This window comes from Telopea speciosissima, chromosome 4, assembly GCF_018873765.1.
Source record: "Telopea speciosissima isolate NSW1024214 ecotype Mountain lineage chromosome 4, Tspe_v1, whole genome shotgun sequence".
NCBI classification, from domain to species: Eukaryota; Viridiplantae; Streptophyta; class Magnoliopsida; order Proteales; family Proteaceae; genus Telopea; species Telopea speciosissima.
In genome coordinates, this window is record NC_057919.1 from 47974855 (window position 1) to 47988527 (window position 13673).

General features: G+C 39.4%; 1 protein-coding gene and 1 long non-coding RNA gene across 4 annotated transcripts in view; one reads left to right on the forward strand and one right to left on the reverse strand.

Moving 5' to 3' along the window:
* Nucleotides 1-13673, reverse strand: part of LOC122660100 (transcription termination factor MTERF6, chloroplastic/mitochondrial) — a 95452-nt gene that overhangs the window by 70423 nt on the left and 11356 nt on the right. For 2 of the 3 annotated variants that reach the window (XM_043855280.1, XM_043855278.1), the window contains one exon: nucleotides 9619-9732. The exons of the other annotated variant lie outside the window; for it this stretch is intronic. In XM_043855280.1, the coding sequence (XP_043711215.1) occupies nucleotides 9619-9732 (114 nt within the window). The remainder of the gene's footprint in view (nucleotides 1-9618; nucleotides 9733-13673) is intronic. 3 annotated transcript variants of the gene reach the window in all.
* LOC122660101 lies at nucleotides 4825-12914 on the forward strand. Its single transcript, XR_006332621.1, has 3 exons — nucleotides 4825-4835; nucleotides 6092-6093; nucleotides 12844-12914. It is a non-coding gene; the product is annotated as an uncharacterized LOC122660101 (long non-coding RNA).

Below are 13673 nucleotides of genomic sequence, written 5' to 3' on the forward strand. Positions count from 1 at the left end.
CCCAATTTCACTACTAATCTTCTTTCAACACCATGAGGTTGTAGATCGGCCTCCGGTGTCTGACATATATTATTTTCATCACAAACAAACAAATATTGATCCTGCATTTTTCAAAAAAAACAAATTTTGAGAAGATGGTTTTACCTAGAATAGTGGAAAGGCTTCATAGATGTGCTAATGGTGTGTTCTCCGGTGTAGATGCGGCAAAGATTCGACGGCCAGTGCAAGAATCAGCAAGGAGAAGTGAAAGGATGAAGAACAAGGAGAAAAAAACCTAAAAAACCAGCGCTTGTTAAGTCTCGGTCGAAATTTCAACCGAGACTAACGAGTTTTGGTATTTATAAAGCTACTTTTGAAAAAGGAATCTCGATATCTCGCGAGATTTTGATTTTGTCTCGAGATATTGCGAGATGGTCGAAATTTCGACCGAGTTTTTGCATTTTTTTTATTCGAGCTGCTATTTCGTTTCGGTCAGGTCAAGATACTCGAAATATTCGAGATCTCGACCAAGATTTCGCGAGATTTAGTACTATGCATATTAGCCATTGATTGGTATTTTTGCTTAAAATTTCAGTTATGTTTCTGAACTCTAAAATTCAAATCGATTTTGAAGTTTTCCTTGTTCAACTCAATTTCTTCAAGCTGATTTTTCTGAAACTGAATCACTCTTGTTCTGAATCTGATTACTGTTACTGATTAATCATTGACTTAGATTATTATTTGGATTCTGTTTTGTACTCTATAATCCCTGCATCGATTCTGCTGATCCATTTTAATTTCAACTTTCCTAATTAGAGTGGGAAAGCTCCAAAACTTGAGATCCAGCCATCAGATCAGGATCATCATACTTTGCAGACCCATTCTACCTTTTGAATTGACCCTTCAGCTAGAGCTTTTGAATCATCTTATCTGTTTTGATTAAGTTATTAAATATTCTCAATTTTCTGGGTTTTAATACCTTTAACCCATTATTTTGGTACCAGAGCTATGGCTAGCAGTTGACTGAAATTTTTAGACAACTGTCTGATGATACGGCTGCCCTTAAAACAACAAAGAGGTGAGACTTGTCATTACCTCAGATCTGATCCCCCTCTTGATTTCTAGTTTTCTATAGAGTTGAGGAAGGACTCCCTTCTCATTCTACTGCATACAATAACTCTAGGGTATTAGGACAAACTGCTTTTAGACTCTTCACACAACAGGTCTCTCTAGAAGATGCCCTGCGGGCCATTGCTTAAACAGGTCTTACTAATAGGAAGGCTGATGTTTCGCAGAAGGTTAAGCCAGAGCTCTAATCTTCTCTCTATTAGTAGTCTTACTAAAGATCTGAATTGTAAAGTGACTTTTTTTTCAACTTATTGTGTTTTTCAGGAACTGGAATCGGGGAAGACAATTGGATTGGGTAAAGTACATGTTGGATTGTACCTGCTTGATGATGGACATCTTCATCCAAGAGCATTACCTTCCCAACTATGTCAACCTTCCTCTTTCTCCTCTGAATTACACCAATGGCATTCTAGATTAGGACACCCCCCTTTAGGAACTTTATCCCATTTATTTCCAGCATTGGTTAAAAATTGTAATAAGGAAGAATTTCTTTTGTGAGGCTTGTGTCTTGGCCAAACAGACACATTCAAACTATCCTATTTCTAATAAAAGATGTTCTTCCCTATTTTACTTGGTTCATACTAATGTGTGGGGTCCTAATCATAAAGTTTCTATTTCTGGTCATCGGTGGTTTGTCACATTTATAGACTGTTATTCTAGATCCACTTAGGTCTACCTGATGCACACAAAAAATGAAGTGTTTTCCTGTTTTCAACATTTTTCATAAGATGGTTTAGACCCAATTTAATACCACTCTCAAAGTCTTGAGAAGTGGACAGAGTATATGGAAGGTCAGTTCCAAAAATACCTTACTGCCCATGGGCTTTTACATCAGACCAGCTGTGTTGATACTCCAGCCCAGAATGGTGTGGCTGAGAGGAAAAATCGCCATCTCTTGGAGGTGGCTAGAGCACTTATGTTTGCTCGGAATCTTCCATCCTTTTATTGGGGGGATGCTGTCCTCACTGCGGCCTATTTAATTAATAGGCTGCCTACTCGGGTTCTTGGCTCCAAGTCCCCTGTCGAGCTATTACATGGCTCTTCTGCTTTTATTGTTCCCCCTAGGGTGTTTGGCTGTGTTTGTTATGCTAAGGATACTAGATCCCCTGGTAAACTTGAGCCCCATGGTCTCCACTGCATTTTCTTAGGTTACTCGGCCACCCAAAAGGGGTACAAGTGTTATTATCCTCCTGCCGATGTACCATGGTAAGTATGGATGTTGTCTTTCATGAGAATCTCTCCTATTATTCGTCCTCACCTCTTCAGGGGGAGTGTTCTAGTGAAGATATGTTGACCATAGACCCCCCCTTCGATATGTGCATGATGAGCCTGCTCCTGTTCCTCCCTCTTCTTCAAGGGGAGTTGTTCCTATACAAGGGGAGATTACCGAAATTCCTGCTCAAGGGGTGATCAATCCAGTCTAGAAAACCATTGGAGAACTTCAGTGGACGATTGATGCATCTAATTTGAAGGTTTATACAAAGAGCAGAACCAGACATAAGCAGCTTCAATCCACTACAACACAGATACCCATCCAGTTGCCAGCACTGGATCCAGAACCTACTTCTCCACCTGGTAATACTTCTTCTCTTCACCTACCTATTGTTGTTCGCAAAGGTGTTAGAGCTTGCACTCAACATCCTATATCTCATGCATAGTTGTCATGGCGTCCTGGCGTTGGGGGAAAGGGCATATCGAGATCCGCCATGGTATATGTATAAATATCGAGCGATATGGCTTCCATGGCGTCGCCATGGATGCCATACCACGATATATGGGTATGTCGACCGATATTTGAACATTTAATGTATAAAAGTCAGGTTTATATATATATTTTTTTAAAAGCGATTTAATAACTTAGATGCTTTTTCGTTAATGTGTATTGGAGGTGTAACTTTTTCAAGTTACACTGCAATCACATTATCATAAAACTTAAATAAACATAATAACTCATAGTCTTATACGGTTATACCTAATGGGCGAAATAGAAATCGCAAAGGAAAATCGAGAGGAGAGGGATCGTGACTCGACAGCGGTAACTTCCTCGCTTCCTACACCTCTCGAGTCTCGGCAGCCTTCGAACAAGTTCGAAGTTCGAACTTCTCCAGTTCTCGGCAATCTCCGGACTCAACTCTCAAGTAAGTAAATTTTTAATTTTTTTTTAATTTGGATCTTCTTCCTCCTCCAGGCAAACCTCGTCTTCTTCTTCTTAACTTCTTCTTCTTGGTTCTTCTCCTCCCGGCCTCGGTAGTGATTACAGCCGAGTAGTATCATTTTTTTTTGTAATTTTTCTCTTGCCTTGCTTCCTCCTCCCAGGCAGACCTCTTCTTCTTCTTCTTCTTCTTGATTCTTCTCCTCCCACCTCGAGTAGTGATTACAGCCGTAGTATCGTTTTTATTTTTATTTTTCTCTTGCCTTGCACAGCCACATTTACACACACAGTGACAGGGAGAGAGTCGAGAGACAGGAGGGGATTTATTTCAGTTAGTAGTCCTCGACTCCTCTCGGTTTTTATTTTCTTTTTCTTTTTCTTCTTTGCTTGTACGATCACGGAGACAGGGGACATTGTCGAGAGACAGAGGGGGAGGAATTCATTCCAGCCCTCTCGGTTTTTTTTTTCTTTTTCTTCTTTGCTTGTACAGTCACAGAGTCACGAGACAAGGACATAGTCGAGAGAGAGGGGAGGGACTTATTCCGATCGATGCTGTAACCATAGTCCTCTCGGTTTTTTTTTTTTAATTTTTTCTTCTTCTTGCCTTGCAACTAGCTTGCTTACAGTCGCAGAGCTTGGGACTTCTTGCCTTATTTTTTTTCTTCTTCTTGCCTGCACAGTGCACACATACACACAGTGTCACACACAGAGACAGGGAGAGAGTCGAGAGACACAAGTGGGGAGGGATTTATTACAGCCGAACTATCTCTGTTTTTTGGGTTTTTTTCCTTTTTCTTGCCTTGCAGTTGCGGGTTGCACAGATCCGAGAGAAGGTGTTTGTTTTTATTTTTCTTCTTCTTACCTTGCACACAGGCCCACACATACACAGTTACACTTACACACAGAGACGGGGAGAGTTGAGAGACAATGGGGGAGGGATTTAATAGTTATTACAGCCAGTAGTCCATCACTATTCACTGATTTCACTCACGGTCTCAATCACAGACTCACGAGTGTCACACACACAACAGCAGCAAGCACATATTCAACTCCATAATTTCAGTTTTTTCCCCTCCATCCATTAATGTTAATCTGCTAAAACCAGTACTTGGATTTTGTGTTTTGATTGTTTTCCATCCTAGTTCAGCTTAATGTTAATATGCTAAAAATCAGTTTAATTGTTTTTTTTTGTTTTGTTACCTTTGTAGTCTACTAGTGTCTTTCACTCAACTAATGGATGGTTCTACACCAATTAGTAGTGGGGGTGAAAATATTGTAAATCTTGGAGCTACTCCAGGATATGATCCAAGCAAAGGCCCAGCAAGAAAGGCCAAATCAAATGACCCTGGGTGGAAGTATGGGTATTGGCCAGATCTAACAAACAAGAATGTTGTTAAATGCACCCTTTGTGGCAAAGAAATGAGTTGTGGAATTAAAAGATTGAAGCAACATTTGGTGGGTGGATATGGAGCGTTATTAAGTGTACCAAGACGAATGATTCTATTTCTCAAGTGATGAGGGAAGCTCTAAATAAAAAAAGAAGAAACAAATTACGAAGTATTGGATGATGATGATGGTGATGATGATCTTTGTAGAAGTTGGAGGGCAAATACAATCGGAAGATACACTAGAAGGACAATCCCGGACTCCTACGGTTGCTAGGGTGGCTCCTAGCTCAGGGACAATTGCTAAGAAAAGAAAGGTTACTCGGCTTCAAGTAAGGGGTCCCATGGATGCTCATGTTAGACGGACTCCGAGCAAGTAGTCAATGAGAGGCATAATAGTAGTTCTACTCAAACTACTATAGAGAACCGTTTTAGGACACCAGAACAAAAAGCTAGAGTTGATTATCACATTGCTAAGAGGTTGTATCGCAAGGTATCCCATTCAATGCTATTAAGGCGAGGACCTTTGAGGTGATGTGCGAGTCTATTGCCTGATATGGTTCTGGATATATTCCACCTTTATATCATCAAGTGAGAGTGCCATTGTTAAGAAATCTGTGAATGAAACTGCGAGAGATGAAGAAAAAATGAAGAGTATTGGAAGCGGTATGGGTGCGCTCTTATATCGATGGATGGACGGATAAGCGGGAAGGCACTTAATTAATTTTCTCGTTAAGCGCCCGAGAGGACTTATTTCATGGGATACATTGATGCATCCGGTATGGTTAAAGTGCACAAATGCTATTTGAATTACTTGATAGCAAAATTGATGAGATTGTTGAGGATTATGTCATTGAGTTGTGGTGACAATGCTTGAACTATAAGTTGGCTGGTAAAATGCTTATGGAAAAGAGAAGAAAGCTATCTTGGACTCCTTGTGCGCCCATTGTTTAGACTGATGTTGGAGGATATAGGTGGTGCGAAAGACTTTAAGAATGTGATAGGTAAGGCAAAAAAATAACCACCTTCATCTACGAGGCACACACGTCTTCTTGATGCAATGAGGAAAAGAAGCTGACAAAAAGATCTTGTGAGAGCTGCAGATTACTAGATTTGCAATTGCTTGTTTGACATGTCGAGCTTAGTTAGGCATAAGGATGCATTGAAGCATTTGTTTATTTCGATGAGTGGAAGGGTTCTAATTTGTCAAAGACAGAGTGGAAAGAAAGTGGAAGAAACGGTGTTTCTTGTACCATTTTGGAACAACTTGTGGAGGATTTTATTAGAGCATCGAAGCCACTTATTGTTGTTTTGAGGATTGTTGATGGTGATGAGAGGCTTTGCAATGCACGAAGTTTATGTTGCTATGGAAGAGGCAAAAAGAAAATACGTGAACATTTAGCACATAAAGAACGGTGTGAAAGAAAATTATAAGTATCATTGATAGGCGTTGGGAGTGTCGGATGGAGCGTCCATTATATGGAGCCGCACTATTTCTTAATCCGGAAAAATTTTCATGTTCGAGGAAAATGAAAATGGCGAACCGATTGCCAATCTACACATCTCATTGGTTGATGTCATGACCAGATTGGTAGTTGACCGCTATCAAGACAAGATAACTTTGCAAATTGATGATTATAGATATTCAAAGGGTTGTTTCGGGAGGGATATGGCGATTAGACAACGGACAACCATAAATCCTAGTAAGTAACTTAGTATTTTTAGTTTGTACCTACGTTGTATGCTACTATGTCTATGATGTATTACTATTAATTCAGTTTTTATTATATTTTTATAGTTACTTGGTGGAGTACAAATGGAGGTCGTGCTTTTGAGCTTTCAAAGCTTCACGACGCATACTAGGCCTTTGTTGCTCTTCTTCTAGTTCATGAGCGCAAATGGAGCACATTGAGTTTGTAAGTATTAAGTATTAACTTACATGATTACATTTACTTTTAATTTATTTTTAGACTTTTTTTCATTTTTGTTATGTCTTTTTATTGAAAAATGACTTTTTGTTCTCTCTTGTTTATGAATTCAGATTCATACCAAAAGAGGAATAGACTGGAACATTCTCGTTTGAATGATCTAGTCTATGTTCAATACAATAGCCGCCTCCATGAAAGGTTTCAACGAGACGTGAGTGAAAGGCAAAAACAAAACATATGATCCACTAATTCTTGATGAGCTGGATTGGTCTAGTGAGTGGATGGCTACCCGGTCGAGAGGAAGATTTAGTCCATCCCAATGATGATCTCACGTGGGATGATGTTGGTAGAGCAATGGGGCATCGATTGAAGCCCCCATCCGACAAGGAGAACTCAAGCATCAACCTCTAGAGCCGATGTGACATATTCACGCCGTGGACATGCTAGAGGAGAGGTAGCTCAAGGATGGCTGATGTTCAGGATGACTGAGCTAGATGAAGATGAGGAAGAAGAGGAAGATGATGTGAATGACGACGAGAATGTCGTAGATGACTATGTTGGTGTCGAAGAGCCACGACAAGAAAATCTGCCAAATGCGATCTTTTAGATGAATATGATAATTAATTAGTTTTGGTCCTTTTGGATATTATGATTATGGATTGTTTAAACTTTGAAGTTTGAACTTTAAACTTTGATCTTTGAAGATTAGTTAAGGACTTAAAGTTATCTATATTTGGTTGATTACTTGACTTTAATAATTTGATCTTTGATTACTATATTGATTATCTATCTTAAATTATTTTTGGCTTTTAAATACATAATTTCTCTCCTCTTTCATCAAATTCATATATATTAATATATACCTTTTACTTTGTTCGAGTTGCTTTGCTCCAAATCACACACACTTTGAAGAAAGACTATTGCTATCAAGCTTGATGAACAGGTTAGCCTATCATTTGATTTTTACTATTGCTTTCAATTATTTGATAGGTTATCTATATTTTCAAGTTTTCATACTTTCATATACACTAATGGATATTAGTTACACTTTCATGAATTAAACCATAGTGGCATAGTATATTAGTAGTAGTGTAGTACACTTTCATGTTGATTTTTTATGTTATAGGACATATATTATAGCATACTCAATGACATTAAAAATAGAGAAAATAAAAAATTAAACATGGTCGACATGCGTTGCCATGGCGGGCGACATGTCGATATATCGACGTGACACCCTTCCACCGACTTGGATCGCCGTGACGCCGTGACAACTATGATCTCATGTTGTTTCTTATGATTCCCTTTCTCCATCTTTTCGTGCTTTTGTTTCTTCTCTTTCTTCTGTTTGTATTCATCAAAATTGGCAGGAAGCTCTATCAGATGGAAAGTGGAAGGCAGCAGTGATGGAAGAAATGGAAGCCTTGAAGAAAAATGACACATGGGAGCTTGTGGTTCTTCCACTAGGGAAAAGGACTATTGGATGCAGGTGGGTATTTATAGTGAAACAGAAGGTGGATGACATTGTGGATAGATATAAGGCACGACTCGTGGCTAAAGGGTTCACTCAGACATATGGGATTGATTACCATGAGACATTTACCCCTGTTGCAAAGCTGAATACTATCCAAGTTTTGCTATCTTGTGCAGTCAATCTTGGATGGGATTTACAACAGCTGGATGTGAAGAATGTTTTTCTCAATGGAAAACTTGATGAGGAGGTGTATATGAATATTCCACCAGGGTTCTCTTGTGACAAAAACCAAAGCAAAGTGTGTAGATTGAAGCGTGCACTTTATGGGCTGAAGCAGTCACCTCGAGCATGGTTTGGTCGGTTTCATAAAGCCATGATTTTTGTAGGCTGAATAATGCTGGTCACACTCTTTTTATGAAGAAGGTTGGTGAAAAAATCACTGTTCTTATAGTCTACGCTGATGATATTTTGGTCACTGGCAATGATGGTAATGAGATCAGTCGTTTGAAGACTTTTCTTGGACAGGAGTTTGAGATTAAGGATCTAGGAAAGCTAAGGTACTTTCTTGGGATTGAAGTTGCCAGATCTTCTAAGGGCATCCTTCTCTCCTAAAGGAAGTATGTCCTAGATTTATTGGCAGAAACTGGTTTGTTAGGATGTCACCCTTCAGATACTCCTATGGATGCTAATGTTCGTCTTAAAGAAAAGGAGGGTGAACCCGTTAATAAAGGCCGGTACCAAAGATTAGTATGGAAGTTAATTTATCTCTCACACACACGTCCGGCTATTGCTATTGCTATGAGTACTGTGAGTCAGTTCATTCATGATCCCTACTCTTTCCATATGGAGGCTATTCTCCGTATCCTTCACTACTTGAAGTCAGCTCCAAAGAAAAGCATTCTCCTGTCGCAAATCTATCTCTGGGTATTGTTTTTTGTAGGCGGCAATCTTGTCACTTGGCGTAGGAAGAAACAGAATGTGGTAGCTCGTTCTAATACTGAAGCAGAATTTTGTGCTATGGCACAAGGCATTTGTGAGTTGCTTTGGCTAAAAGGTTTGCTAGAAGACCTTGGTGTCCATATCCGTCTCCCTAAGATGTTGTACTGTGCCAACAAGGCTGCAATTAGCATTGCACATAATCCGGTACAGTATGATCGTACCAAACATGTTGACGTGGATAGGCATTTCATCAAGGAAAAATTGGAAGAATGGCTGATTTGTGTTCCTTTTGTGAAGTCTACTGATCAGTTTGCTGATATATTCACCAATGGACTACTTGGAAAGATGTTTCATCCTAATTTAGTCAAGTTGGGCATGATTGACATTTTTGCTCCAACTTGAGGAGGAGTGTTGAATAATGTACACCAGAATACAGTGGAGGTATTCTGGTCCTTTTGAGCTTTTATTTTATGTTTTATATACTACTTAGTAAAGTCGGCTAAGCTAGGGGTAATTCTGTCCTTAGGATGTAATTCTTGATTCTATAAATATAAGGCTTGCTTGGTCTAATTGATCATTCAAGCATTACACCATATTCTGTTCTGCTAACAGTAACCATATCAAGTAGTGTACCTTTTCCATATCCAGGTAAGAAAGAATCTCCTCTAAGTTTTCTAGAACGCTTGTTGACAAAATCCATGGATATTTTAGCAGCATCCTACCAATATCTTTGTTGGCTACACCGACCTAGAAGACAAGAAATGAAACATGCTCAGATTCATAAATAGAGAATTAAATAAATGACTATAATGGGTAAGCCTACTGATAACTTAAAATCAGAACATGCATTTCAAGCAAGAGCATAGATCAAGGCCTCAAGCAAAAGTGCAAAACATAACAGAATAAATCGGTATAATGACAACAACATCTAAGCTGTAAAACCAAAAAACTAGATTCCATTCAATATCCCTAAGTAATATATAATTTGAGCACACCCTCCCAAGCTCAGTCCAAAATTCTAAATATCAGGAAATGGACCTCCAACTCCAGGTCTCTTCGCCAGATATGGGACTCAATTTCCTTCAACATCAAAGCAAAGCTCTCTGCTGCATTAGTACTTGGGATTGAGATAATAGGCTGGAAATGATATTAAGCACAAGTCAATGCTTATGAAGATGCAAATGGAAAATAATTTTAGTTAAGAACTTTAGTATATGAAAATAAAAACTCACAAACCTTATGCAGTAGATGCATAAGTTGCTTCTCTCATGATCTTGTATAATCTAAAGGTAGCTCAAGCCTCCACGTCACATCGTTGCTGCCATGTGGTCCTTCATCATCTACATTGCAGCGTACAAGTGTGGCAAGGTAGGCTTCTTCTCAAAGTTGACCATCATCAACACCTTGACCACTGGCTCTAGTAATATAACGAACTTCGGGTTATGCCATAACTACTCACTAGATATGGTCGACCGGGCTGCGCTACCTCTTGAAGAACCTGACTCCCTCCAACTAAACCTGAAGCAAACATAAACATGAGTCCAAACTTATTCGCCTCATAGTTCTTTAGGACAATGTAGTTCATAGCAAATCGAGTAATGTCAGGTCTCACCAAATCCCCACCAATTGCTCCTCAACAATTGCAGTGCATGTCCATGATCATACACAAATGCGATCACTCGTCTTGCCCTCTCAACCACACTTTGTTCCAAGGACTTCTTCCCCATGTCCTTAGCATGAGGTCAATGAAGTAGCCTGCACAAGAGGTCCAAAACAAGCAGTACCTATTGTTCTTCATTAGTCCCTCCTCATCCTTCATGAAGTTGTTTTCATTGTCGTCATCACTTGGACAACGTTCTCTATCCCCACCTCTTGTACTACCTCCTCTAGCAAATTGTAGTGCATGTCCATGTCGAAATTTTTTTTCGGTATATATATTATTTTTTTATTTTTCTGCTTCAAATTTTTTATTTTCCTACAAGAAAAATCTAAAAATGATAGGGGTTATGTACATTGTATGGTTATCAACTAAATATATGTAAGACACCAATGGCCGATCTACGGCCTCATGGTGTCGAAATTTTTTTTCTGTAAATAATTAATTATTTTAATTTTCGGAAAATTATAAAAAATATTTAAAAAATTCAAAAAATTTGAAAAAAAAAGGGAAAAATATGAGGTTTTTGTTTTAAAATTAATGAAAAATATAAAAGTAAATTGTACATGTTTTTTAATTGCTGGTCATTTGCATATCATTTCGGTTTTGTTGTGCTAGGCCAATATTTATTTGAAAAATATTTTAAAAAATCATTTTTAAATATGAGAAAAATATGAGGGTTAGGGGAAAAATACGAAATAGCTATAAGAAAATTCTACATGTTTTTTTATTGCTGCCCATTTGCATATAATTTCGGTTTTGTTGTGGTAGGCCAATATTTATTTGAAAAATATTTTAAAATTTTGTTTTTAATTATGAGAAAAATATGAGGGTTAGGGGAAAAATACTAAATAGCTATATACTTGTTTTAGTGCTCTCAAACTAAAAGAATTGATGTGCTTCAGTGATTAAAGAATTGTCTTTTATTCATGCAACAATAAACAAGTCCGATTATAGCGGACCGTGGTAAATGACAGAGCCAGAGGCAGGGGGGCAGAGGCAGGCGGCCCAGGCCCAGGGGGAGGAGAGAACACCCAGGCGCACTAGGGGTGACATTGCATGGTTGCACGGCACTCCAATTGATGGGGATAAAAGAAAAACAAATGCAATTACTGTCACCAGAAGTTTTTGGGAGGTGGTGCCACTAGACTCAAACAACATCTAACTAGGAATTCTCCTGAAGTGGCCTCATGGCATATGGTCCCTGTTGAGGTATCTAGGGTTGTCATTGAGTACATGAAGGGAGGGAGTAAGAGGAAGGCTCAGAGGGAGAAGGCAAGGGTAGACCTTGAGGATGCAGTGAGGTGTACAGCGGGAGGCTATGATGATGTTGATTATGGTGATGATGATGACAGTGATGATCCTGTCTATGTTCTTGATGATATAGAGACTGAGCGAGAGGCTAGGGATTGGAGACGAGCACAGATGTTGAACAGAGCCACTTAACATGAGGATCAGAAGAGACAAAGAGTAGGTGGTAGTGGAGGAGCTGGTACCTCTAGAGCTGGTGCTAGTAGTAGTGGAGGAGCAGGTACATCTAGAGCAGGTGGAAGGCAGCCTGGGTTGCCTAATCACTTTAAGAGATCACAGAATACGAGGGCAGCTCCAACTCCACCACCTCCAGTAGTACCACCACGAGATGACCCAGCACTTCACCAAGCACCTGGTCTTTACAGAAAGAAAGGTAACAAGCAACCAAAAATCAAGGGAGCATGGAAAAATCTGAAAGGGATGCTGAAGGAATCTATAGCTAAGTGGATGTTATACAATACCATCCCAGCAAACACAGCACAAGGCCCCTTTTATCAGACTATGATAGATTTCATTGCTGAGGCTGGCTCAGGGTGTAAGGGGCCCACCTCACATGAGATCATGAATGTGTATTTGCCACAACAGAAGAGAGAGCTTCAAGAATATATCAATGAAATGAGGGGGATGTGGGAGAGCTATGGGGTGACCATAATGTGTGATGGTTGGACTAGTCCTACAAGAAAGTCCATCATCAACTTTATGGTGTATTATGATGGGAGGACAGTCTTTCTCAAGTCTGTTGATGCATCCAAGGAGAAAAAGGATGCAAAGTATATCTACAAATTGTTGAATGAAGTGGTAGATGATGTAAGAGTGGGGAACGTTGTTCAGATTGTAACGGACAACGGAAGCAACTACAAGAGTGCCAGTGAGAAGTTAATGCAAAACAGTAAGTATCGGCTGTTTTGGACTCTTTGTGTTGCCCATTGCATAGACCTCATGTTAAAGGATATGGGAAAGATCAAATTGGTACAACATGTTGTGAAAAAGGCAAGACAAATGACCAACTTTGTCTACAACCATAGGTTTGCATTAAACCTGTTGAGGGAGAAGTGTGGGGGTGACTTAGTAAGACCGGGCATAACTAGATTCGCCACCAACTACATTGTACTCAAGAGTATAGAGACCAAGAAGTCCGAACTTAGATCTATGTTTACTTCTGAAGATTGGTTTAACTGGAATGGGTTCAATACCCATGGTGGTAGGGAAGTACAAGCTATCATTTCATCAGATGACTTTAGGTCAAAGTTGCATAAAGTGGTACAACTTTTGGACTCAGTGGTCAAGGTTTTGCATATAGTTGATTCTGCTCTCAAGGGACCAACCATGCCACATCTATATGCTGTCATAGACTTGATGAATGAAGGTGTTTACAATGCGAATCCACGAGGTAGGAAACATTTTCTCAAAATTATCAAGGAGCGCTGGGAAAATCAACTTATGCATCCACTGCATAAGGTTGGTGAGCGCTGGGAAAATCAACTTATGCATCCACTGCTCTTGTACTACCTCCTCTAGCAAATTGTATATATACTTGGCATCCTTCCTTTCCTTTGATGCATCCACTGACTTAAGGAACATGATGTTACAATCACAGTATACCATAAAGTTAATGATGGACTGTCTGTCTAACGGGTTAAAGTCCAATCATCACACATAACAGTCTTACCGCAATCTGCCCATGTCCCCTTAAAGGAATATATACTCCTAGAGCTCCTGC